Source organism: Pleurodeles waltl, chromosome 1_2 (genome assembly GCF_031143425.1).
Source record: "Pleurodeles waltl isolate 20211129_DDA chromosome 1_2, aPleWal1.hap1.20221129, whole genome shotgun sequence".
NCBI classification, from domain to species: Eukaryota; Metazoa; Chordata; class Amphibia; order Caudata; family Salamandridae; genus Pleurodeles; species Pleurodeles waltl.
The window spans coordinates 1,324,348,942-1,324,376,864 of record NC_090437.1 but is presented as its reverse complement, the minus strand read 5'-3'; the positions used below and the strand labels follow the sequence as shown (position 1 = coordinate 1,324,376,864).

Below are 27,923 nucleotides of genomic sequence, written 5' to 3'. Positions count from 1 at the left end.
TGCTGATCCCACCCCACTCTGTGACGAGGTGTCACTGATTGACACCCGCCCTGGGCGCTTCAGGGCTTAAACCTGAAGCACCTAGGTCGAAGTCAATGGATGACGCTTCCCTCGTCACCCGGGGAGGGCCTTGAGGCACCTTTGTTGAGCCAAGGAGGTCACGCCCACAGGAGCTGTGACCTCTTCAGCCCAGCTCAGGCAGCCAGGAGTCTGAGCAAATCACGCATATCTGCTCCTGGCTGCCTGACCTGAACACAAAGAGTGTCTGTCAGGCTGGCCTTTGTTCAGCCTGACAGACACTCTACATGAGGGGCAAAAGGTGGGGGGGGGGTGGCCCCTCTGCCCTAAAGGACGGGCCGTGCCTGTCTAAAAGAGAGCAAATTAAATCTTAGGTTGTCAGGTACTTTCTTCATGAAAAACCACAAAGGAACACCTCATTGCACACTAGAGTTCCAACTTCTCTTGAAGATGTTGCCAAATGTGATGGGTGCAGTGTTGATTATTTGAGATGTTCAAATCCCACCGGTTCTAAGGGTACTTATTGCATGGATTTAAGGACAAGAGGAAGAACCGAGAAAAGTGTCTGCACAAGGAACACTGGATGGAGATCACAGAAACTGGGGAAGCAGTCAAATATATGCTTCCTCAAGATGAAACATGTCCAGACAAAATTAATCAAAGACTGTTTCCATGGCTCAGGACAGTGTAAGAAAATTTGTCTCCAAAAAAGTACAGAATTTGTTAAGGGATTGCAATATTAAGGGTGCAAACTGTGTAGCCATCACCAGGATGTGGTCATTACAACATGAAGTGCACACTTCAAGGCGAGCCATTACTATCTGGGAAGTAATATGACCACTTTCAATTGAAGGGCCTTAATTTAGAGGGCTACCATTTCAAACTCTGGGTCCCTAGACGAAGCTGCTGCAAAGCCATTAGAGGAATGGAGGGATATTGTCAGGGGAAGCAGGGCAAAGGGGAAAAGCCAACTAGGGTCTAGATCCAGCCTTTGGACAGAAATAACCAAGGTATAAATGGTTAATACAGAAAAATTCATTTTAACCAACAAGATGTGGCCAGTGGGATGGAACTTCTCTCTATAATAATCTTGTGGGATGATGAACCTCGTGTCTCAGTAGAGGGCAGCTGAGGCATGCGCAGTGGGGTGGGCACAGATCCTCACCATGGTCTCCTGCAGCATCCCTCTCCGCCTGGCGCTCTGCACTGTAGCTGTTGCCTGTCATTTCCCAGCCAGTCCTCATGTATCTGGCAACTCTAGACTAGATAGCAATAGGAAGGTTCTTCTTTGGGCACACACTGTATGCAGGGACACCATAAATACCCCTTTCAAGACAGGCTCCACAAACAAGGCAGATAATTTGATAGTCAGAGAGAAATCATGGCTCACAGAGTTGAAGATTTAGTCCTCTTTTCATGACATGTGTATTGCCAGTGTTTTTCTTCTCTTGGCAAAGTTGTGGGACTGGTTTGAGGTTGCTCTGCCACTTTGTGTATCTATCTGCAGGCAGGCCAGCCACAGTCTTCGTCTCATGCCTCATGGGTGGTGCTGGACAAATCATACCCAGAGAACCCCAAAGAGCAGGCACAAAGAGGAGAGAAGACCTCACACTTTGCACTTGTTAGCCTTCTGTGAGCTGCACCTGCAGGGGAACACAAGGGCAGGTCATGGTTAAAGATTTGCACTTCCGAAGAGACCACTGACTCCTGCCCTTTTAGATTCAATCAACCGGATGAGGGTAACTTTATAAAGGGAAAAAGAGCAAAGTCTGTCAAAAGCTTCCCCTGCACACCTGAAGAGGTCAGAGTCTCCAGCCATCCCCCAGTCCGCAGTCTTGGGATTCCCACACACTTCAAGAATGTCGGCAAATAGCACTGCTCACCTGACAGGCTACGCCCAGCCTCCGTTTTGAACTTAAGAGTTACTTAGAACAGTGGTTCCCAACCTGTGGTCCGGGGACCCCTGGGGGTCCGCGAAGCCTTCTCATGGGGTCCGCGAGAGCCTAGAAAATTAAAAAATGTTAATATTGACAAATTAGGTCCCCAGCTTCCAGTAATGACTCAGGAGGGGGTCCCCGGATTCCCATGATGATTCAGTGGGGGTCCCTGGGTTCCATTAATGTTAAAGTGGGGGTCCACAGAAATCAAAAGGTTGGGAACCACTGACTTAGAAGATCCAGAACGGATTCCACGGTTCTCAAAGTCTTCCGTGGCGCACACACTCCTGGTTCATCCCAAACTGAACACACAGTGCCACAGATGTATGCAGTATCCATGTGCACTGTTTGCAGCACAGGGCCGGATTCCAGGAGACTTAACAGACACTTAATACAGGTTTGACGACAGGAAACAAGGCCTGTCCTGCAACTATAAATCAAAACACTGACACCGCCTTCAGTCTACAGCAACAGGAAGAGCTGACGGTATTCAAGCTCAAACATGGGGGGTCATACATGGAGTGTTCCCCCCACGGAACACAGAGGCACCCTATGGGCCACCATCCACCAATCGGTCTGTTGTGAGCCTAGAGACCAAAGCAAAGGGTCAAAACACCAGAGCCACACTTCCTGGGAAATACAGGCCGGGGTGCATGATTGCAAAACCACCCTGAGGCCTTCCTGTCCCAGCAACCCCCCACCCCCACAGGTCCTGTCCCAGCAACCCCCCCCCCCCCCCAACTGGTCCTGTCCCAGCAACCCCCACAGGTCTGGGAGAGGCATGTGACTGTAAGTCTGCAAATAGCTCCGAGACTATATTTGTCTTGCATTATTTGATGTCAAATAGAAGGGGACAATAGTAAAAAAAAGTTGTATTTACATGGAGTGTGGAGAAAACGAAACAGAGAGACATGATACGAGTGTCCAGAGAGTAGCGCGCTATTCATCGTAAACACCTCCTTTTACAAATGTTATCCTAACAATGGAAAAAGGTAAGGGCATGGGGCTTTTACACGAAAATCTGATTGTCGCAGAATTAACTGGGACTTTATTTGCTAAATTTCGTCTTAATATCATCAGGTAGGACTTGCTCAGATTCAATGCCGGGAATTCTGGATGTGTGGCCTTTATCAGACTTGGGAATTTCACCTGCAATACAATGAATACGTCTTTTCCTTGTGACCCCTGTGAAAGCAGGAGTTTTACCAGGATTGCAGACTAACATGGCATCCATAGACCAGCAATGCACATGATGGGATGTGCTTCCCAGCCAGTGACAGAAACTATTCTTTTAAGGCACCCTGACATGGGTTTCTGAAGGGGTTTACCAGGCCTCTACATAGATGAGTGGTGCCACGTTCTTAATTCAGAAATCTCCTGAAGTTTTTAGTGTTTTTTTGTGGGTGGACAATGAGTGTTAAAAGGAGTCTCACATTATTTTCTTGAACATTGTGTCCTGCTATGTCTAACAGGAGGCCAGTCATCAGGTGTCCTTGAGAAGAAGAAAGATGCTGCTGGGCTGACCCTGGCTCCAGCTGACTGTCTCTGGACAACGGCGAGGGATGGGGCGGTGATGCTGCGCGTGGAAGAGACCGGACCAGCCTCAGAGCCACCAGTCACCATTGTCCAGATGTTTAAGGAAGTGGTCCAGCGCTATGGCAACCGACCAGCCATGGCTGTGAAGCGAGATGGGCGATGGGAGACCACCACCTATCTGCAGTACTACCAGCAGTGCAGGGCAGCAGCCAAGAGCTTCCTGAAGGTGAGTCCAACCCATGACATTTAAAGACCAGTGTGGATCACGTGGTGAATGAGTACATCCCTCAGTTTGCTACTGATTAACAGATGACTGAATCTGTCTTGCACATGAAGGAATATGACTTGTCTAAACATTGGTCAATCATATTAAACAGAATAGAGTGAAATACTTAGCTGTATCTGGACATTGGTTGTGAAACATACCTAGGAATGGGGTAGATGGAAAAAATATGTGGGTGTGTGTTAACAGCAGATATACTTCTTTCTACCAACACTGTTGCCTGATATGTGCGAACCGCTGTCTGGTGACATGTATGTTATTATTGTCTCATTATTTTGTTAGCTGTGTTCGCTACCCCAGGGGATGTCTTGTCACTGGGTATGTGGCATAAACTAATTACAAATTAAAAACAAAAGTTACGAATGAAAATCAGATGATCCTGGGTGAGCCTCACTTGAGAAGGCAGCTTGTTTTGCAGTACCTACAAGGAACGAGTGATAGATTGCCAGAAAGAGTAGCCTTAAAACGTGGAACTAAAACCAAGGCAGTCGAACATGTTATGTTATGATATTTAGAAACAATTATAACTCCATTGCTTTCATGACGCTACTTTTGAATCAGCCAGGGACACTCTGGAGGAGCCCTGGGCACCACCCCTGAGGGGGTGATGGACAGGGGACTGATCACTCCCCTTTCCTTTGTCCTGTTTTGGGCCAGAGCAGGGACTGAGGGTCCCTGAACTGGTGTAGACTGGATTATGCGAGGAAGGCACCATCTGTGCCCTTGACAGCATTTCCAGAGGCACTGGGAGGATACCCCTCCCAAGCCTGTAACACCTATTTCCAAAGGGAGAGGCTGTAACACCCCACTCCTAAAGGAAATGCATTGTTCTGCCTTCCTGGGATTGAGCTGCTCAATCCCTAGGAGGGCAGCAGCCTGTCTGTGAGATGGCAGCAGCTGGGGTTCCAGTGAAAACCTCAGAAGGCTGGTATGGCAGTTCTGGGGGGCCATGGTGGAGCCCCCAGAGTGCATGGGATTGTGCAACCAATACTGGAATCAGTATTGGGGTACAATTCCCAGTTGTTAGACACCTTACATGGCCATATTCAGAGTTACCACTGTGAAGCAATATATAGGTATTAACCTATAACCCATTTATAGGGAACACTTATAACCCTACCTATATATAGGGAGTCCCCGCAATCACAAAATACGGGAAAATGGGCCTGGATGATGTGGGGGCACCTCTGCTAGTACTGGGGTGCCCTCTCACACAGGTACTATGCACCTAGCCTTCAGGGTCTGAATGTTAGACATATAGGTGACATAAGTGACCTGATGCAGTGAAAATGGCTGTGAAATAGTGCATGCACTATTTAACACAGGCTGCAATGGCAGTCCTGAAGAAGTCTTTGTATGGTCTCCTTATGGGTGGCAAAAGAAATGCTGCAGACCATAAGGATTCCCTGGAACCCCAATGCCCTTGGTACCTAAGTACCACATACTAGGGACGTATAAAGGTGGTCCAGTATGCCAACTCAGAGTTAAATACTGGGGTACCAGTATGTAAGTACACATTTGGAACCAGAGAGGGCATAAGTACTGGAGTTCTGGTTAGTGGGACTGCAGTGACACAGTTAAGCATACTGACAAAAACAGTGAAAAAGACTGGCAAGTAGGTCACAAACAATGAGCACTGGGGTCCTGGATAGCAGGATCCCTGTGACACTTTTAAAACACACTGACAAACAGGACAAGAATGGGGGTACCATGCTAGAAAGAAGCTACTTTCTCACACTCAAGAGATGTGGTACTTGGGGTAAAGGTTGGGTCAGGGAGGGGGCACAACGTATGCCCCCTCCATTGTAGAAAAAATATTAAAGCAGTGTTTTTTTCACCCTGAGGGGATTGTGGCTCTCCAGTATGGATTGTGACAAATCTGTATCTCTTGTTTCTTTTTGCCCCAAAAGACCAAGGGTCAGATTTAAGGAAAATAGTGCTGCACCCAGTGCGCGCCACTGTTCTTGCACCCCTTGGCATTCCACCCAACACCAACATGCGTGAGCCGTATCTAAGGTATGTCACACCATGGCGGTAGTTAGGGAACTAGCATAAAATTTGTTGACGCTAAGCCTGCAAAGCCCATTGAGGCCCATTGTAAACAATAGTGTGCCTCTTTATATATATATAGAGAGAATTGTGACCAAGATATGCAAAAATCAGAAATATACCATTAATAATTAGTTTTACCACAAGGTCGCTAAAATATGAACTTTACTCCTATTAGATACATCACTGTGCCACAACCGCAATTTTAGACACCTTAGAATTGCACACCTACTACCATGATACGGTACTGTTATAATAATGAGAATTGCAGTTTTTAATACACTTGATTCATTACATCATTATGTTTCAATATATCGATTAAGATCTTACACATCACATTCATTACTGACCTAATCGCCCCCATTCTCCTCCCTGGAGTCATCTGTATTCAGGACCTTTTCAAAATGGACGCTCCAGGTTATAATTCAGTGTAGACAGTCATAACTAATGTACATATGTTCATCCACTGTGGCAGCCAAGGTTGACGGTTTAGTTGTTGCAAACTGCATGTCATGTTTTGTTAGAGGTTAAAAACAGAAACACGCAGTAGCACCCAGCAAATGTTGGCAGCACGTGCAATGTTAGCTAACTGCTCCTGCTTGATTGATTTGATGGAGGCCATAGCACTGAGTAAACTAAATACAAGACCTTTACAGATTGGCCATTCAAGGGCAGAAATCAGTGGAGCCACATTCAGCCAATATGGACACCAAAATTGGCAGTCTAGTCGCAGCACACTATGGGGGTCATTCCGACCCTGGCGGTCAAAGACCGCCAGGGCTGCGGATGATGGAAGCACCGCCAACAGGCTGGCGGTGCTTCCTAGCCCATTTTGACCGCGGCGGTAAAGCCGCAGTCAGAAAACCGGGGCTGGCGGTTTCCCGCCGGTTTAACCCCGGCTGGGCGAATCCGCCAGGGCAGCGCTGCAAGCAGCGCTGCCTTGGGGATTCTGACCCCCTTCCCGCCAGCCTGTTTCTGGCGGTTTTCACCGCCAGGAAGAGGCTGGCGGGAACGGGTGTCCAGGGGCCCCCTAACAGGGCCCCAGCATGCTTTTCACTGTCTGCCTAGCAACTGCACCCGTCGCACGCCTGCAACACTGCCGGCTCCATTCGGAGCCGGCTTCAGTGTTGCAGGCCTCTTTCCCGCTGGGCCGGCGGGCGCTACCTTGGGTAGCGCCCGCCGGCCCAGCGGGAAAGTTGTAATGGCACCAGCGGTCTTTTGACCGTGGTGCGGCCAAATGGCGGTTCCCGCCAGGCGGGCGGCAACCGCCGCCCTCCGGGGTCAGAATGACCCCCTATATTTTGTGCCTTGTAAAAAGGTTAAAAACAGAGAGGTTAAGAAGCAACCTGCCAGATGATAGTCAACTGCTCCTGCTAGATTGATTCAATGGAGGTAAAAGTACTACTCCCTCCTTATTGACATGGTCACCCCCACTTTTTGCCTGGTACATGATGTAATTTTGACTGAAAGTGCAGTCGGTTTCTGCTAACCAGGTCTCCAGTGCCAGGTCTGTACTATTGCTCTCCAATTAGCACTATAATTGCCCCTAGTAAACGGTACCACTGGTAACTAGGGCATGGGTAACAAAGAGGGTCCCCAAGTGCTGCAGCATGCATTGTGCCACCCTCAGAGACCCCTCACCTAGCACATGCAGCCTGCCATTGCAGGCTTCATGTCTCGGTGCGGTTAAAAAAGTAAAAACAAGACATCGCACACAGCCTGTGTGCCATGTCCCCTAACAATGCATGCATTATATGTGTCACCCCTACAGAAGGCCTTCCAGCTCTTTCAGCCCTAAAGCATTATATTGCATGTGAGGGCATATCTGCATGAACTGATATGCCCCAGATATGTTTTTGTTGATTCTTAGACATAGTGATTGAACAGGGAAACCATTTTAAGTACATGTGGTGGACACTGTTCATTTCGAGTTTCCCAGCTACGTGATGAAACTAGGGATGTTTGGTATCAAACATGTCATATTACCAAGCCCTCACTGATGCTAGCGATGGGTTTATCAATACATGCACCCAGAGGGCACCTTAGAGGTGCCCCTGAAGCCCTACAAACTAAGTGAGTTCGGACTGACCAGTTTCTGTCAGCTTGCTACCGCCAGATATGAGTGTGACCTCCCGAAGGTGACAGCCTTTGCTCTCAGGGCAGTCATAAACAAAGCCTGCTCTGGGAGAGGTGATTACATACCCCACCCACCAGCATGACCTGCGACTTTGGATTCCGAGGCAGGGGCTACAAAGAAGCCCACCTCCCTTGGTATGCAGATCTGGCTTCCCTCAAAAGGGAGATGCCAAACCCTCTGTGTAGGAAGGTAGCCTCTTTCTAGCCTTGTTACCCCCACTTTTGGCCTGTTTGTGAGTATATGTCAGGGTGTTTTTACTGTCTCACTGAGATCCTGCTAACAAGGGCCCAGTGCTCATAGTGAAAACCCTATGTTGTCAGTGTGTTTGATATGTGTCACTGGGACCCTGCTAGCCAGGAGCCCAGTGCTCATATGTTTGTGGCCTATATGTATGTGTTCCCTGTGTGGTGTCTAACTGTGTCACTAAGGCTCTGCTAACCAGAACCTCAGTGTTATGCTCTCTCTGCTTACCAAATTTGTCACTGCAGGCTAGTGACTAAATTTACCAATTCTCATTGGCACACTGGTACACCCATATAATTCCCTTGTACATGGTACTAAGGTACCCAGGGTATTGGGGTTCCAAGAGACCCCTATAGGCTGCAGCATTTCTTTTGCCACCCATAGGGAGCTCTGACAATTCTTACACAGGCCTGCCACTGCAGCCTGAGTGAAATAACGTCCACGTTATTTCACAGCCATTTACCACTGCACTTAAGTAATTTACAAGTCACATATATGTCTAACCTTTACCTGGTAAAGGTTGGGTGCTAAGTTACTTAGTGTGTGGGCACCCTGGCACTAGCCAAGGTGCCCCAACATTGTTCAGGGCAAATTCCCCGGACTTTGTGAGTGCGGGGACACCATTACACGAGTGCACTATACATAGGTCACTACCTATGTATAGCTTCACAATGGTAACTCCGAATATGGCCATGTAACATGTCTAAGATCATGGAATTGCCCCCCCAATGCCATCCTGGTATTGGGGAGACAATCCCATGATCCCCCGGGTCTCTAGCACAGACCCGGGTACTGCCAAACTGCCTTTCCTGGGGTTTCACTGCAGCTCCTGCTGCCTACCCCTCAGACAGGTTTCTGCCCTCCTGGGGTCCAGCCAGGCTTGGCCCAGGAAGGCAGAACAAAGGACGTCCTCAGAGAGAGGGTGTACACCCTCTCCCTTTGGAAAAAGGTGTTAGGGCTGGGGAGGAGTAGCATCCCCCAGCCTCTGGAAATGCTTTCATGGGCACAGATGGTGCCCATTTCTGCATAAGCCAGTCTACACCGGTTCAGGGATCCCCCAGCCCTGCTTTGGCGCGAAACTGGACAAAGGAAAGGGGAGTGACCACTCCCCTGACCTGCACCTCCCCTGGGAGGTGCCCAGAGCTCCTCCAGTGTGCTCCAGACCTCTGCCATCTTGGAAACAGAGGTGCTGCTGGCACACTGGACTGCTCTGAGTAGCCAGGGCCAGCAGGTGACGTCAGAGACTCCTTCTGATAGGCTCCTCCAGGTGTTGCTAGCCTATCCTCTCTCCTAAGTAGCCAAACCTCCTTTTCTGGCTATTTAGGGTCTCTGCTTTGGGGAATTCTTTAGATAACGAATGCAAGAGCTCATCAGAGTTCCTCTGCATCTCTCTCTTCACCTTCTGCCAAGGAATCGACTGCTGACCGCGCTGGAAGCCTGCAAAAACTGCAACAAAGTAGCAAAGACGACTACTGCGACCTTGTAACTCTGATCCTGCCGCCTTCTCGACTGTTTTCCTGGTGGTGCATGCTGTGCGGGTAGTCTGCCTCATCTCTGCACTAGAAGCTCCGAAGAAATCTCCCGTGGGTCGATGGAATCTTCCCCCTGCAACCGCCGGCACCAAAGAACTGCTTCACTGGTCCTCTGGGTCTCCTCTCAGCACGACGAGCGAGGTCCCTTAAACTCAGCAACTCTGTCCAAGTGACTCCCACAGTCCAGTGACTCTTCAGTCCAAGTTTGGTGGAGGTAAGTCCTTGCCTCTCCACGCTAGACTACATTGCTGGGAACCGCGTGATTTGCAGCTGCTCCGGCTCCTGTGCACTTTTCCAGGATTTCCTTTGTGCACAGCCAAGCCTGGGTCCCCGGCACTCTAACCTGCCGTGCACGACCTCCTGAGTTTTCCTCCGGCGTCGTGGGACCTTCCTTTGTGACTTTGGGTGAGCTCCAGGTCACTCCACTTCGTAGTGCCTGTTCCAGCACTTCTGCGGGTGCTGCTTGCTTCTGAGTGGACTCCTTGTCTTGCTGGGCGCCCCCTCTGTCTCCTCACGTAATTGGCGACATCCTGGTCCCTCCTGGGCCACAGCAGCATCCACAAACTCTAACTGCGACCCTTGCAGCTAGCAAGGCTTGTTTGCGGTCTTTATGCACGGAAACACCTCTGCCAGCTTCTTCACGACGTGGGACATCCATCCTCCAAAGGGGAAGTTACTAGCCCTCTTCGTTCTTGCAGAATCTACAGCTTCTACCATCCGGTGGCAGCTTCTTTGCACCCACAGGTGGCATTTCCTGGGCATCTGCCCACTCCCTACTTGATCGTGACTTTCGGACTTGGTCCCCTTGTTCCACAGGTACTCTTGTCTGGAAATCCATCGTTGTTGCATTGCTGGTGTTGGTCTTTCTTGCAGAATTCCCCTATCACGACTTCTGTGCTCTCTGGGGAACCTAGGTGCACTTTGCACCCACTTTTCAGGGTCTTGGGGTGGGCTATTTTTCTAACCCTCACCGTTTTCTTACAGTCCCAGCGACCCTCTACGAGCTCACATAGGTTTGGGGTCCATTTGTGGTTCGCATTCCACTTCTAGAGTATATGGTTTGTGTTGCCCCTATCCCTATGTGCTCCCATTGCATTCTATTGTGACTATACATTGTTTTCACTGTTTTCTATTGCTATTACTGCATATTTTGGTATTGTGTACATATATCTTGTGTATATTTGCTATCCTCACACTGAGGGTACTCACTGAGATACTTTGGCATATTGTCATAAAAATAAAGTACCTTTATTTTTAGTATATCTGTGTATTGTGTTTTCTTATGATATTGTGCATATGACACTAGTGGTACTGTAGGAGCTTCACTCGTCTCCTAGTTCAGCCTAAGCTGCTCTGCTAAGCTACCATTTTCTATCAGCCTAAGCTGCTAGACACCCCTCTACACTAATAAGGGATACCTGGACCTGGTGCAAGGTGTAAGTATCCCTTGGTACTCACTACAAGCAAGGCCAGCCTCCTACATTGGTCGTGCAGCGGTGGGATAAGTACTTGCAACTACTTACCACTTTGTCATTTTGTACTTTTGATAAGAGAAAAATATACAAAACAAGTTCAGTGTATGTACACCTAACCAAAAAGTTTTGCTTTTCTTCTCTTACTCTTTTTGCTAAGTGCTGAAAAGTACCTCTAAACTTTCAAAAAGTTCTTAAAAAGTTTTAAAAGTTTTTTTTTCTGTTTCCTTAAAAAGTCCTGAAACTTTTTCTTTCTTTATCTGTCCCTTAAACCTTTTCTATCATGTCTGGCACAGGTCAAACTGTTGATCTGACCAGAGTTGCTTATGATCACCTTAGCTGGAATGGAGCAAGGAGTCTCTGCATTGAAAGAGGTTTAGGGGTAGGGAAGAATCCCTCAAGAGAACTGTTAGTTAATATGCTCATTGAACAGGATAAGACCTTAGTTGGCACATCTGGTGAGAAATTAGCTGATGGTTCACATTCTGATTCTGGGGTAGCCCCAGTAAAAGTGTTAGAAGGGAACCTTCCTAACCTGCCCCTTAGCAGGCCACCTAGCATGGCTGGTACTAATGTGAGTTCTCATCACAGTAGGAGTGTTACTTCTGTAGGCCAGAGTGTTAGAGTGCCATCTGTTAGGGACAGGTCTCCCTCTGTTCATTCATACCATTCTTCTGTGTCAAGGCATGCCCAACCCACCCTCCCTAAAGACAGAGGGGGTCATTGGCCAGGGTCGGCGGGAGCACCGCCGACAGACCGGCGGTGCCCCGCAGGGCATTCTGACCGCGGCGGTTCGGCCGCGGTCAGACTAGGAAAACCGGCGGTATCCCGCCGGTTTTCCGCTGCCCTACAGAATCCTCCATGGCGGCGGAGCGCGCTCCGCCGCCATTGGGATTCTGACACCCCCTACCGCCATGACCCGCCAGGAACAGGATGGCGGTAGGGGGTGCCGCGGGGCCCCTGGGGGCCCCTGCAGTGCCCATGCCAATGGCATGGGCACTGCAGGGGCCCCCGTAAGATGGCCCCATTTTGTATTTCAGTGTCTGCTTTGCAGACACTGAAATACGCGACGGGTGCCACTGCACCCGTCGCACCTTACCACTACGCCGGGTCAATTCTGAGCCGGCGTCCTCGTGGGAAGGTTGATTTGCCCTGGGCTGGCGGGCGGCCTTTTGGCGGTCGCCCGCCAGCCCAGGGCAAATCCCAAAATACCCTCAGCGGTCTTTCGACTGCGGAGCGGTATTTTGGTGGGGGAAGTCTGGCGGGCGGCCTCCGCCGCCCGCCGGACTTAGAATGACCCCCAGAATGTTAGAAAGGGAACTCAATAGATTGAGAGTGGAAGAGTCCAGGCTGAAGCTTAAAAAGCAACAGCTGGATCTAGACAGGGAAGCATTTGACTTAGAAAAAGAAAGACAGAGGTTGGGGTTTGGACCCCATGGTGGCAGCAGCAGTTTTACAGATAGTAATCCAGGGAAAGAGCATGATTCTAGGAATCTGCATAAGATAGTTCCCCCTTATAAGAAGGGGGATGACATTAACAAGTGTTTTGCTGCACTTGAGAGGGCCTGTGTTGTACAGGGGGTCCCTCAAAGGCAGGTGGCTGCTATCCTATGGCTATCTTTCAGTGGAAAGGGTAGGGATAGGCTCCTTACTGTGAAGAAAATTGATGCCAATAATTTTACAGTTTTTAAGAATGCACTCCTAGATGGTTATGGCTTAACCACTGAACAGTACAGGATCAAGTTCAGAGAAACCAAAAAGGAGTCTTCACAAGACTGGGTAGACTTTGTTGACCATTCAGTGAAGGCCTTGGAGGGGTGGTTACATGGCAGTAAAGTTTCTGACTATGAAAGCCTGTATTACTTAATCCTGAGAGAGCATATTCTTAATAATTGTGTGTCTGATTTGTTGCACCAGTACCTAGTGGACTCTGATCTGACCTCTCCCCAAGAATTGGGAAAGAAGGCAGACAAATGGGTCAGAACAAGGGTGAACAGAAAAGTTCATAAGGGGGGTGACAAGGATGGCAAGAAAAAGGATGGTAAGTCTTCTGACAAGGGTGGGGACAAATCTAAAAATGAGTCTTCATCAGGCCCACAAAAACACTCTGGTGGGGGTGGTGGGCCCAAATCCTCTTCAAATCAAAACAAAGAAAAGAAACCATGGTGCTTTTTATGTAAAATAAAAGGCCATTGGACAACTGATCCCAGTTGTCCAAAGAAAAGCACCAAGCCTCCCACTACTACAACCCCTACTGCTACACGTAGTGCCCCTATTAATAGCAGTGGTGGTGGGAGCAAACGTACTACTACTAATAGCCAATCCAAGGGAGTAGCTGGGCTCACTTTTGGTAATTTAGTTGGGGTTGGTCTTGTTAGGGAGACCACAGAGGCTGTGTTAGTCTCTGAAGGTGCCATTGATTTGGCCACCTTGGTTGCTTGTCCCCTTAATATGGATACGTACAAGCAACTACCCCTAATAAATGGTGTTGAGGTTCAGACCTACAGGGACACAGGTGCCAGTGTTACCATGGTAATAGAGAAACTGGTCCACCCTGAAAAACACCTACTTGGTCACCAGTACCAAGTGACTGATGCTCATAACAACACACTTAGCCACCCCATGGCTGTTGTAAATCTCAACTGGGGGGTGGTTACTGGTCCAAAGAAAGTTGTGGTTGCCTCAGATTTACCTGTAGACTGTCTACTAGGGAAAGATTTAGAAACATCAGCTTGGTCAGATGTGGAGTTGGAGGCTCATGCAGCAATGCTGGGCATTCCTGGGCATATTTTTGCTTTGAGAAGGGCTCAGGCCAAAAAGCAAAAAGGACAGGGTGACTTGGATCCTGGAAGAATGGACCAAGTGCTCCCTAAAGCTAGGGTTAGTAGAGGTAAAACACTACCTACTATCCCTCCCTCTACAGTGGATTCTACTTCTGAGGAAGAAGAATTTCCACCCTGTGCAGAACCTACACCAGAGGAGCTGAAAGCAGACACTGCTGAGCTTTTGGGTGGAGGGGGCCTGCCAGGGAGGAGCTGAGTGTGGCACAGCAGACCTGTCCCACACTAGAGGGTCTAAGACAGCCAGCTGTCAAACAAGCAAATGGGGATGTCAGTGACTCTCACAGAGTTTACTGGGAGGAAAACCTCTTGTATACTGAAGCAAGGGATCCTAAACCTGAAGCTGCCAGGAGATTGGTAATTCCTCAGCAATACAGAGAGTTCCTACTAACTCTAGCCCACGACATTCCCTTAGCTGGACATTTAGGGCAAATGAAAACTTGGGACAGGCTTGTCCCCTTGTTTCATTGGCCTAGAATGTCAGAGGACACAAAGGAATTTTGTAAGTCCTGTGAAACCTGTCAAGCCAGTGGCAAAACAGGTGGCACTCCAAAGGCTCCCCTTATTCCACTACCTGTGGTTGGGGTCCCCTTTGAAAAGGTAGGAGTTGACATAGTTGGCCCCCTTGACCCTCCTACTGCTTCAGGCAATAGGTTTATTTTGGTGGAAGTGGACCATGCCACCAGATATCCTGAAGCAGTTCCTCTAAGGACCACTACAGCTCCTGCAGTGGCAAAGGCCCTCCTGGGAATCTTTTCCAGGGTGGGCTTCCCAAAAGAGGTGGTATCAGACAGGGGAAGCAATTTCATGCCTGCTTACTTAAAGGCAATGTGGAAGGAGTGTGGTGTTACATACAAGTTCACTACACCCTATCATCCACAAACAAATGGACTGGTTGAGAGGTTTAATAAAACTCTCAAAGGAATGATAATGGGACTCCCTGAAAAACTCCGCAGGAGATGGGATGTCCTCTTACCTTGCCTCCTTTTTGCTTACAGGGAGGTACCCCAAAAAGGAGTGGGCTTCAGCCCCTTTGAACTCCTATTTGGACACCCTGTAAGAGGTCCTCTAACACTTGTTAAGGAGGGTTGGGAACAACCTTTATAAGCTCCTAAGCAAGACATAGTGGACTATGTACTTGGCCTAAGATCTAAGATTGCTGAGTACATGAAAAAGGCCAGTAAAAACCTTCAGGCCAGCCAAGAGCTCCAAAAGCAATGGCATGACCAGAAGGCTGTTCAGTACCAACCAGGGCAGAAAGTGTGGGTCTTGGAGCCTGTGGTCCCAAGAGCACTCCAAGATAAATGGAGTGGTCCCCACACAATTGTTGAAAAGAAGGGAGAAGTCACCTATTTAGTTGACTTGAGCACTGCCAGGAGTCCCCTTAGAGTGCTCCATGTCAATCGCCTGAAACCCTACTATGACAGGGCTGATCTCACCCTGCTCATGGCAACAGATGAAGGACAGGAAGAAGAGAGTGACCCTCTCCCTGATCTCTTCTCTTCCACAGAACAAGATGCTCTAGTGGAAGGTGTAGTTCTGGTAGATTGTCTTACTGCTGAGCAGAAAGACCACTGCATAAATCTCCTGGGTCAGTTTTCTGAACTCTTTTCTACTGTGCCAGGCACCACTTCTTGGTGTGAGCACACTATAGATACTGGAGACAGCTTGCCTGTCAAAAGTAAGATCTATAGGCAGCCTGACCATGTCAGAGACTGCATAAAACAGGAGGTTCAGAAAATGCTTGAACTGGGAGTGGTTGAGCACTCTGAAAGTCCATGGGCCTCTCCTGTGGTACTTGTACCAAAACCTCATTCCAAAGATGAAAAAAAGGAAATGCGGTTTTGTGTAGACTATAGAGGTCTCAACCAGGTAACTAAAACTGATGCTCTCCCTATACCCAGGGCAGATGAGCTCATAGATACACTGGTATCTACCAAGTATCTAAGCACCTTTGATTTGACTGCAGGGTATTGGCAGATCAAGTTATCAGAGGATGCAAGAGCAAAAACTGCATTTTCAACCAATGAAGGGCACTACCAATTCACAGTAATGCCTTTTCGGTTGAAAAATGCACCTGCCACTTTTCAAAGGTTGGTGAATACAGTCCTGCAAGGGTTGGAGGCTTTTAGTGCAGCATATCTAGATGATATAGCTGCCTTTAGCTCCAGCTGGGATGATCACCTAGTCCACCTATGGAAAGTTTTGGGGGCCCTACAAAACGCAGGCCTCACTATCAAGGCTTCAAAGTGCCAGATAGGGCAGGGCAAAGTGGTTTATCTGGGACACCTGGTAGGTGGAGAACAGATTGCACCACTTCAGGGGAAAATCCAAACTATTATAGATTGAGTTCCCCCTACAACTCAGACCCAGGTGAGAGCCTTTTTAGGCCTCACTGGGTATTACAGGAGGTTCATAAAGAACTATGGCTCCATTGCAGCCCCTCTTAATGACCTCACATCTAAGAAAATGCCTAAAAAGGTATTGTGGACAGCTAGCTGTCAGAAAGCTTTTGAGGAGCTGAAGCAGGCCATGTGATCTGCACCTGTCCTGAAAAGCCCCTGTTACTCCAAACAATTCATTGTCCAAACTGATGCATCTGAATTAGGGGTAGGGGCAGTCTTATCACAACTTAATTCTGAGGGCCAGGATCAACCTGTTGCTTTTATCAGCAGGAGGTTGACCCCTAGAGAAAAGCGTTGGCCTGCCATAGAGAGGGATGCCTTTGCTGTGGTCTGGGCACTGAAGAAGTTGAGGCCATACCTGTTTGGCACTCACTTCATTGTTCAGACAGACCACAAACCTCTACTTTGGCTAAAACAAATGAAAGGTGAAAATCCTAAATTGTTGAGGTGGTCCATATCCCTATAGGGAATGGACTATACAGTGGAACATAGACCTGGGAGTACCCACTCCAATGCAGATGGACTCTCCAGATATTTCCACTTAGACAATGAAGACTCATCAGGTCATGGCTAGTCTTATTGTCCTTCGTTTGCGGGGGGGGTTGTGTAGGAAAGTACCATCTTGCCTGGCATGTTACCCCCATATTTCACTGTATATATGTTGTTTTAGTTGTATGTGTCACTGGGACCCCGCCAGCCATGGCCCCAGTGCTCATAAGTGTGCCCTGTATGTGTTACCTGTGTTATGACTAACTGTCTCACTGAGGCTCTGCTAATCAGAACCTCAGTGGTTATGCTCTCTCATTTATTTCCAAATTGTCACTATCAGGCTAGTGACCAATTTCACCAATTTACATTGGCAGACTGGAACACCCTTATAATTCCCTAGTATATGGTACTGAGGCACCCAGGGTATTGGGGTTCCAGGAGATCCCTATGGGCTGCAGCATTTCTTTTGCCACCCATAGGGAGCTCTAACAATTCTTACACAGGCCTGCCACTGCAGCCTTAGTGAAATAACGTCCACGTTATTTCCAGCCATTTACCACTGCACTTAAGTAACTTATAAGTCACCTATATGTCTAACCTTTACCTGGTAAAGGTTGGGTGCTAAGTTACTTAGTGTGTGGGCACCCTGGCACTAGCCAAGGTGCCCCTACATTGTTCAGGGCAAATTCCCCAGACTTTGTGAGTGCGGGGACACCATTACACGCGTGCACTATACATAGGTCACTACCTATGTATAGCTTCACAATGGTAACTCCAAATATGGCCATGTAACATGTCTAAGATCATGGAATTGCCCCCCCCAATGACATCCTGGTATTTGGGAGACAATCCCATGATCCCCCGGGTCTCTAGCACAGACCCGGGTACTGCCAAACTGCCTTTCCTGGGGTTTCACTGCAGCTGCTGCTGCTGCCAACCCCTCAGACAGGTTTCTGCCCTCCTGGGGTCCAGCCAGGCTTGGCCCAGGAAGGCAGAACAAAGGACTTCCTCAGAGAGAGGGTGTTACACCCTCTCCCTTTGGAAAAAGGTGTTAGGGCTGGGGAGGAGTAGCCTCCCCCAGCCTCTGGAAATGCTTTGATGGGCACAGATGGTGCCCATTTCTGCACAAGCCAGTCTACACCGGTTCAGGGATCCCCCAGCCCTGCTCTGGTGCGAAACTGGACAAAGGAAAGGGGAGTGACCACTGCCCTGACCTACACCTCCCCTGGGAGGTGCCCAGAGCTCCTCCAGTGTGCTCCAGACCTCTGCCATCTTGGAAACAGAGGTGCTGCTGGCACACTGGACTGCTCTGAGTGGCCAGGGCCAGCAGGTGACGTCAGAGACTCCTTCTGATAGGCTCCTCCAGGTGTTGCTAGCCTATCCTCTCTCCTAAGTAGCCAAACCTCCTTTTCTGGACATTTAGGGTGTCTGCTTTGGGGAATTCTTTAGATAACGAATGCAAGAGCTCATCAGAGTTCCTCTGCATCTCTCTCTTCACCTTCTGCCAAGGAATCGACTGCTGACCGCGCTGGAAGCCTGCAAAAACTGCAACAAAGTAGCAAAGACGACTATTGCGACCTTGTAACGCTGATCCTGCCGCCTTCTCGACTGTTTTCCTGGTGGTGCATGCTGTGGGGGTAGTGTGCCTCCTCTCTGCACTAGAAGCTCCGAAGAAATCTCCAGTGGGTCGACGGAATCTTCCCCCTGCAACCGCAGGCACCAAAGAACTGCTCCACCGGTCCTCTGGGTCTCCTCTCAGCACGACGAGCGAGGTCCCTTGAACTCAGCAACTCTGTCCAAGTGACTCCCACAGTCCAGTGACTCTTCAGTCCAAGTTTGGTGGCGGTAAGTCCTTGTCTCCCCACGCTAGACTGCATTGCTGGGAACCGCGTGATTTGCAGCTGCTCCGGCTCCTGTGCACTCTTCCAGGATTTCCTTTGTGCACAGCCAAGCCTGGGTCCCCGGCACTCTAACCTGCAGTGCACAACCTCCTGAGTTGTCCTCCGGCGTCGTGGGACCTTCCTTTGTGACTTCGGGTGAGCTCTGATTCACTCCACTTCGTAGTGCCTGTTCTGGCACTTCTGCGGGTGCTGCTTGCTTCTGAGTGGACTCCTTGTCTTGCTGGGCGCCCCCTCTGTCTCCTCACGCAATTGGCGACATCCTGGTCCCTCCTGGGCCACAGCAGCATCCAAAAACCCTAACCGCGACCCTTGCAGCTAGCAAGGCTTATTTGCGGTCTTTCTGCACGGAAATATCTCTGCCAGCTTCTTCACGACGTGGGACATCCATCGTCCAAAGGGGAAGTTTCTAGCCCTCTTCTTTCTTGCAGAATCTACAGCTTCTACCATCCGGTGGCAGCTTCTTTGCACCCACAGCTGGCATTTCCTGGTCATCTGCCCACTCCCGACTAGATCTTGACTTTTGGACTTGGTCCCCTTGTTCCACAGGTACTCTCGTCTGGAAATCCATAGTTGTTGAATTGCTGGTGTTGGTCTTTCTTGCAGAATTCCCCTATCACGACTTCTGTGCTCTCTGGGGAACTTAGGTGCACTTTGCACCCACTTTTCAGGGTCTTGGGGTGGGCTATTTTTCTAACCCTCATTGTTTTCTTACAGTCCCAGCGACCCTCTACAAGCTCACATAGGTTTGGGGTCCATTCGTGGTTCGCATTCCACTTCTAGAGTATATGGTTTGTGTTGCCCCTATCCCTATGTGCTCCCATTGCATTCTATTGTGACTATACATTGTTTGCACTGTTTTCTATTGCTATTACTGCATATTTTGGTATTGTGTACATATATCTTGCGTATATTTGCTATCCTCACACTGAGGGTACTCACTGAGATACTTTGGAATATTGTCATAAAAATAAAGTACCTTTATTTTTAGTATATCTGTGTATTGTGTTTTCTTATGATATTGTGCATATGACACTAGTGGTACTGTAGGAGCTCCACTCGTCTCCTAGTTCATCCTAAGCTGCTTCATCCTAAGCTGCTCTGCTCAACTACCATTTTCTATCAGCCTAAGCTGCTAGACACCCCTCTACACTAATAAGGGATACCCGGACCTGGTGCAAGGTGTAAGTACCCCTTGGTACTCACTACAAGCCAGGCCAGCCTCCTACACCTACACTCCCCTAACACCCCTAAATTCAGATTTTAGGGGGGCCCCTGGTGCCAGAGAAGCAGATCCTGATGACCTAAGAAGACCAAGGAGAATGTAGATCCGTGAAAGCAGAGAAGAGAGAATAAGTAGTGGACCTGGTACCAACCGCTCCAGCCTGTCTGCATCCCTCAATGAAAATTGCGCCAAAGTCGACTCGCCCTGCAGCTGTTGACTCCAAGAATCTGGGATGAGTGCCTGCCTTTGATAAAGACTCAATACCTCCCTTGACCAACAGACCTGTTCTCCTCCAAACTCCAAAGAAAGGATTGAGTCCTCTGGAACTGCTGAAACCCAACCCCCGAAGTCACCACTGCACCCGTCGCCTCCGACCCGAGTTGAAGTGGGTCACTAATGCCATTAAGGACCCCCAGCCCTTCAGAGTCTGAGTCCATCATGCTTTCACCCCTCCTGGACTCCCCAGTGATGCCTACAGCCTCTAGACACAGCCCACCTCGGCCTCAAACGCTCCAGTAAGGAAAATCCGACGCCTGAAGACACCTCTGCACCTGTCGTGCCTGGGACATAAAGAAGAGGACCAAATATGTCTACTTGTGCCCGAGCATCATGAGCCCTGAGCCCCACTGTTGGTTCAGTCAAATGGCTTCCTGGCTATAGCCTGTAGCCTCTTTTCGCACTGACTGATCTCTGTTAAAAGGAAGTGGGCACCGTGAGAAAGTAGCCTCTTTCTAGCCTTGTTACCCCCACTTTTGGCCTGTTTGTGAGTGTATGTCAGGGTGTTTTCACTGTCTCACTGGGATCCTGCTAGCCAGGGCCCAGTTCTCATAGTGAAAACCCTATGTTTTCAGTATGTTTGTTATGTGTCACTGGGACCCTGCTAGTCAGGACCCCAGTGCTCATAAGGTTGTGGCCTATATGTATGTGTTCCCTGTGTGGTGCCTAACTGTCTCACTGAGGCTCTGCTAATCAGAACCTCAGTGGTTATGCTCTCTCTTTAAAAATTGTCACTAACAGGCTAGTGACCAATTTTACCAATTTACATTGGCTTACTGGAATACCCTTATAATTCCCTAGTATATGGTACTGAGGTACCCAGGGTATTGGGGTTCCAGGAGATCCCTATGGGCTGCAGCATTTCTTTTGCCACCCATAGGGAGCTCTGACAATTCTTACACAGGCCTGCCACTGCAGCCTGAGTGAAATAACGTCCACATTATTTCACAGCCATTTTACACTGCACTTAAGTAACTTATAAGTCACCTATATGTCTAACCTTTACCTGGTAAAGGTTGGGTGCTAAGTTACTTAGTGTGTGGGCACTCTGGCACTAGCCAAGGTGCCCCCACATTGTTCAGGGCCAATTCCCCGGTCTTTGTGAGTGCGGGGACACCATTACACGCGTGCACTACATATAGGTCACTACCTATGTGTAGCTTCACAATGGTAACTCCGAATGTGGCCATGTAACATGTCTAAGATCGTGGAATTGCCCCCTCTATGCCATCCTGGCATTGTTGGTGCAATCCCATGATCCCACGGGTCTCTAGCACAGACCCTGGCATTGCCAAACTGCCTTTCCCGGGGTTTCACTGCAGCTGTTGCTGCTGCCAACCCCTCAGACAGGTTTCTGCCCTCCTGAGGTCCAGCCAGGCCTGGCCCAGGAGGGCAGAACAAAGGACTTCCTCAGAGAGAGTGTGTTACACCCTCTCCCTTTGGAAAATGGTGTTAGGGCTGGGGAGGAGTAGCCTCCCCCAGCCTCTGGAAATACTTTCATGGGCACAGATGGTGCCCATTTCTGCATAAGCCAGTCTACACCGGTTCAGGGACCCCTCAGCCCTGCTCTGGCGCGAAACTGGACAAAGGAAAGGGGAGTGACCACTCCCCTGACCTGCACCTCCCCTGGGAGGTGCCCAGAGATCCTCCAGTGTGCTCCAGACCTCTGCCATCTTGGAAACAGAGGTGCTGCTGGCACACTGGACTGCTCTGAGTGGCCAGTGCCAGCAGGTGACGTCAGAGACTCCTTCTGATAGGCTCCTTCAGGTGTTGCTAGCCTATCCTCTCTCCTAGGTAGCCAAACCCTCTTTTCTGGCTATTTAGGGTCTCTGTCTTTTGGGATTCCCTAGATAACGAATGCAAGAGCTCATCAGAGTTCCTCTGCATCTCTCTCTTCACCTTCTGCCAAGGAATCAACTGCTGACCGCGCTGGAAGCCTGCAAAGCTTCAACAAAGTAGCGAAGACGACTACTGCAACTCTGTAACGCTGATCCTGCCGCCTTCTCGACTGTTTTCCTGGTGGTGCATGCTGTGGGGGCAGTCTGCCTCCTCTCTGCACTAGAAGCTCCGAAGAAATCTCCCGTGGGTCGACGGAATCGTCCCCCTGCAACCGCAGGCACCAAAGAACTGCATCACCGGTACCCTGGGTCTCCTCTCAGCACAACGAGCGAGGTCCCTTGAATCCAGCAACTCTGTCCAAGTGACTCCCACAGTCCAGTGACTCTTCAGTCCAAGTTTGGTGGAGGTAAGTCCTTGCCTCCCCACGCCAGACTGCATTGCTGGGAACCGTGACTTTTGCAGCTGCTCCGGCCTCTGTGCACTTCCGGCGGAAATCCTTTGTGCACAGCCAATCCTGGGTCCACGGCACTCTAACCTGCATTGCACGACCTCCTGAGTTGTCCTCCGGCGACGTGGGACTCCTTTGTGTAACTTCGGGTGACCACCGTTTCACTCCTCTTCGTAGTGCCTGTTCCGGCACTTCTGCGGGTGCTGCCTGCTTCTGAGAGGGCTCCTCGTCCTGCTGGGCGCCCCCTCTGTCCCCTGACACAATTGGCGACATCCTTGTCCCTCCTGGGCCACAGCAGCATCCAAAAACCCTAACCGCACGACTTGAGCTAGCAAGGCTTGTTTGCGGTCTTTCTTCAGGAAAACACTTCTGCACGACTCTCCACGGCATGGTGCATCCATCCTCCAAAGGGGAAGTCTCTATCCCTTGTCATTCCCACAGAATCCTCAGCTTCTCCTGTCCAGTAGCAGCTTCTTTGCACCCACAGCTGGCATTTCCTGGGCATCTGCCCATCTCCGACTTGCTTGTGACTTTTGGACTTGGTCCCCTTGTTCCACAGGTACCCTTGTTTGGAAATCCATTGATGTTGCATTGCTGATTTGTGTCTTTCCTGCAGAATTCCCCTATCACGACTTCTGTGCACTTTGGGGAACTTTAGTGCACTTTGCACCACTTTTTAGGGTCTTGGGGTGGGCTATTTTTCTAACCCTCCCTGTTTTCTTACAGTCCCAGCGACCCTCTACAAGGTCACATAGGTTTGGGGTCCATTCGTGGTGCGCATTCCACTTTTGGAGTATATGGTTTGTGTTGCCCCTATCCCTATGTGTCCCCATTGCATCCTATTGTAACTATACATTGTTTGCACTGTTTTCTAATACTATACTGCATATTTTTGGTATTGTGTATATATATCTTGTGTATATTTGCTATCCTCATACTGAGGGTACTCACTGAGATACTTTGGCATATTGTCATAAAAATAAAGTACCTTTATTTTTAGTATATCTGTGTATTGTGTTTTCTTGTGATATTGTGCATATGACACTAGTGGTACTGTAGGAGCTTCACTCGTCTCCTAGTTCAGCCTAAGCTGCTCTGCTAAGCTACCATTATCTATCAGCCTAAGCTGCTAGACACCCTATACACTAATAAGGGATACCTGGGCCTGGTGCAAGGTGTAAGTACCCCTTGGTACCCACTAGAAGCCGGTCCAGCCTTCCATGTGAGGGGGTAATCATGCTGGCGCACGGTTGCAATTGATGTTTGTGAATAAGGCCCTATCGGCCTGATTCACATACCAAACTTCTGAGTACGTTTACACTACATTTCACTATTCACAAACTGCACTTTTTCAGTAACTCACACTTTTGTAGTAAATATCCTACACTTTTGAGTAAGTCTACACTTTTGAGTAGTATTACTACATTTCAGTATTCACAAACATTTGCAGTAACTAACACTTTTGTAACAAAACAAGGGCTGCCTTAATTCATCTAAGGAAGGTCTGGAGCTCCAAGGACCTAAAGCTGCAAACCAAGATCAGGCTTTTTGACATCAGCTAAAATCAGTCCTTCTGTATGGGCCAGAAAGTTGGAGGATAACATAGACCACCACCAACAACGTCCGGATGATCATCAACACCTGCCAGCGGAAAATTTTCTAAATTCTCTAAAACACCATCAGCAACAACGACCTATGATAGCAGACTTTCCAAACTCCCTGCTAGTTAAGAAATCAAGAAAAGATGCTGGGGCTGGATAAGTCGCATCCTCCACAAGCCAGCATCAATCACCACCATCCAAGTCATAACCTGGAATTCTAAAGGGAAAAGGAAAAGTTGAAGTTCAAGAAACACCTGGTGCCAAGGCTGCAAGGCTGACTGTAAGGAGATGGGTTACCCCTGGAGTCATATTGAACGAAAAGCCCCGGAAAAAGATGACTGGAGATTCCTGGTTTATGGTGTATACTCCAGGATGGGTAGTAGACATAACCAAGTAATAAATACACTTTTGTAGTAACTTACACATTTGTAGCAAATCCAGCCATACCCATGGCCAACTACTGGTACTGCAACACTCTCCCACAAAAAATAAAGGAGGTAGGGACTTGAAATAAAAGTAAACCTACAAGTGTAGGCTTATTCAAAAGTGTAAGTTACCTTTGTGAATTAGGCCCTCTATGCATAGAAAAGCACTCTTTCTTTATAAATGCTGTACCTTAACACTTGGAACCAAACTCTAGTCATCTTTAAAATTGGAGGGGTAGCCAATTGCTCTTATCAACATTTCCCAAGAACAGTAATACAAATAGCAGAAATATCTAGCTAAATTATAATTTTCAGAAATATTTCCAGGAGTGCCTTAAACCTAACATGGCTGCCATAAACCTGCCATCAGACTTACAAGTATCAGGAATATAAATTCAATGTAGGGTTCCTTGAAACAGCGGTAGGCCAGATGATGCACTCATAGTACAGTGCTGTAAACTGTATATTTAATATTATGCCTGTTTCTGTTTGCTTTTAAAGCTGGGCCTGGAACGATTTCATGGTGTTGGAATACTAGGTTTTAACTCCCCAGAGTGGTTTGTTGCTGATGTTGGACCCATCATGGCAGGGTAAGCGGATGTGTATTCCCTTGATTTGCTTTTCCCTTCCTCTCTCTGCAATAATAAAAGTCATCTTTATTTATTGTTCAAATAATTTATTTGTGTCTTTTGTAGGGCACAACATTTCCTCTTATTGTTGCTTCAGCATTGCTATTTACTTTCAATGAAGTTGCTAAAATCATGAGCTGCTGAGGATTGGACTGGGTGACAAATGTAGCACTTTATTTTAATTATAAAAGGTTCACTTTAACTGGTAAACCAAAAGACCTCTTGGTGGATTGTAAACGCCTTTAGTGTTGGTTCTTAATTGATCATTTCTAATGTGAATTTGATCATTATGAGCATTACTATCAAAATTGAGTGTTCTTTGTTTTATTTAAATTTCAAAATATACAGTGAGCTGGCCCTTTGTGTTTTGTTTGTCGTTTCTGTTAGTTGACATTTAACCCAGAAAATACGTTGAATAGGGTCACCTGTAGGTATATCAAAATATCATTGCCATATAGCCCAGTAATGAGTGTATGAACTTTTACATCAATTCAACAATGTGAAATAGCATTTGCTTAGTGCACGTGACGGAAACTTCACTGTTAAGGCAAATAGTTGGGAAGATAGTGAGCATCCCTGCCTGGTGCCCCAACCAGCCTTCATTGGCTCAGACTGCTGTCCATTTACAAAAACACAGTGAGTGGGAACAGGTTATAACAAACTTGTTTGTAGACAAAAGATCACCAACCTTTGCAACATTTCAAGCATAAACGGCCTGGTCTGTAGTCTGAATATCACCTTAAAATACTTTGGTACATAATATTAAGTCAAAATATCAACATCAAGATTATCAACTGTTAGACTGAGTGGTCTTGGAGTGGTTCTCCCCAAATGGTTTACCTTCAGTCCTCCTGTTCTGCTGACTTAGCCCAGATTTAAGAGCGCGTAGCGCCTCCTTGAGCCACATTAGCATAATTTTTTTAAGCTACTGTGGCCCAACGAGGCCAAAATCGCCACACCAGATTTACAAAGTGGCGCAATAAAGGCGCAATGCATGCATTGTGCCACTTTGTAACCCCTTCTGCCACATTACGTATGAGCCGTTATGCACTCCGCCACTTTGTAACCTCTTGCACCACATTATGCCCTCGTTAGGGGTCTGACAAAATGGCACACATTTTTTCACCTTTTTTGGGGCATTTTTAACACCTGCTCAGAGCAGGCGTTAAAAGGGGGGGGGGCACCATTTGTTACAATGGCCCTCCCATGTACTGTTCAGGGTTAGTGCCAAACTTTTGGTGCTAACCTTCAGCAGTACATAAAGAGCTTCAAAACTTCTGTCTCTATTGCCCCCTATCCTGTGCCATGGTGCACTGTATTTTAAATACAGAGCACACATGGTGAGGGTAGGGGGCGCTAAGGGATGCAAGGAAAGTGGTGCTGCATTGGGTGCAACTCCACTTTTCTTAAATTTGGCCCTTAGTTTTTGCTGGCTTTAGGACTCTGGCCACTTTTCCACTGCTAGCCAATATAATGTGCTATTGTTCTCTCCTTAAAACATAGTAGAATTAGTTTACACTCAATTGACCTAGTCACAATTCTTAAAATGCCACTTGTAAAAAGTTGGCATTTTCTTGTTCTAAGTCTTTGATGGCTGGAGTCACATGAAAAGCTGAAAGTTGGTCTTAGTGTATTTCTCCCAGACAATGATACAAAAGGAAGTTAGATGTTGGCCGGTATGAGATGATAAGGGTGAGGAACTGTCACTTATCACACTTGCACCTCACAAAGGCTCTACCTGAGCACTCTCCCAAAGGGTTTGACACTGGTCTTCTGTGACTCCAAATATACTGGAGCCAGGACAGGGAGGGAAGAAGGGGATGCCTGACACTTTAGAGGGGTGGAAACCTCTACCTCTAGTAGCTTCCTCTACTTCAGGTATGAAGGATGGTACCTTAGACCCAGCTCTTCAGTACACTTATAGACCTGTGTACTCTGCCAGGAAGAAGGACTGCTGTGTTACTGAAAGGGTACAACTCTGCTGAACTGCTGCCTGGAAGGACTGATGCCCCACTGTGCAGACCTGTGGCCCTGCTGTCCTCTTGCATGGTTAAGAAGGACCTCAACTCTAAACCCAGACAACCGAGGGACTACAAGAACTAGTTGGTTGGCTTCCTAATTGGAAGCCCCAGGTTCAGACCAGGCTTTCAATGACCATTAATCCAGCATCTGGACTCTGCCTTCTGTAAGTCCTGCCCTACCAAGTGTGCCATTCCATTCCCGGACCTTTAGAAGTGGGCCTGAAGGTGCTCAGCCAGCCCATCTATGGACGTACCTCTCTCGCCCGGACCCTGCATTGCCTCTGCTGCACAACATATCCTCAATGCGGGACTCCACATATCTTTGCAACAAGGATTAAGGAACTGTGTTTAGCGGACTTAAGTGGGTCACTGTAGCTGACCCATGCTCTATCATGTTTGGCCCAAGCTTGTGGTGTTGTCCAGGTCCGGCGGGCCAGGTAACCACAGTTGGTGCTTTGTGCTTTTTGTGCTATTTCACTGAACTCTTTAAAATTGCATATCTCCAATTCTACTGATTGGATTTTGGCATTTAGATCTGAATCTATTATTAAAACTGACTCTATTTTTTTTAATTGGTGTGGAAATGTTCTTGTGTTTTCACTCTATTAATGTTTCTGTGC

At 48.2% G+C, this 27,923-nt stretch overlaps 1 protein-coding gene across 1 annotated transcript in view; it reads left to right on the top strand.

Moving 5' to 3' along the window:
• The window catches only part of LOC138251470 (long-chain-fatty-acid--CoA ligase ACSBG2-like), a 174,909-nt gene that overhangs the window by 4,031 nt on the left and 142,955 nt on the right, over window positions 1-27,923 (top strand). The window contains exons 2-3 of the mRNA XM_069205652.1: window positions 3,428-3,717; window positions 25,155-25,243. Of these exons, the coding sequence (XP_069061753.1) occupies window positions 3,428-3,717; window positions 25,155-25,243 (379 nt within the window). The remainder of the gene's footprint in view (window positions 1-3,427; window positions 3,718-25,154; window positions 25,244-27,923) is intronic.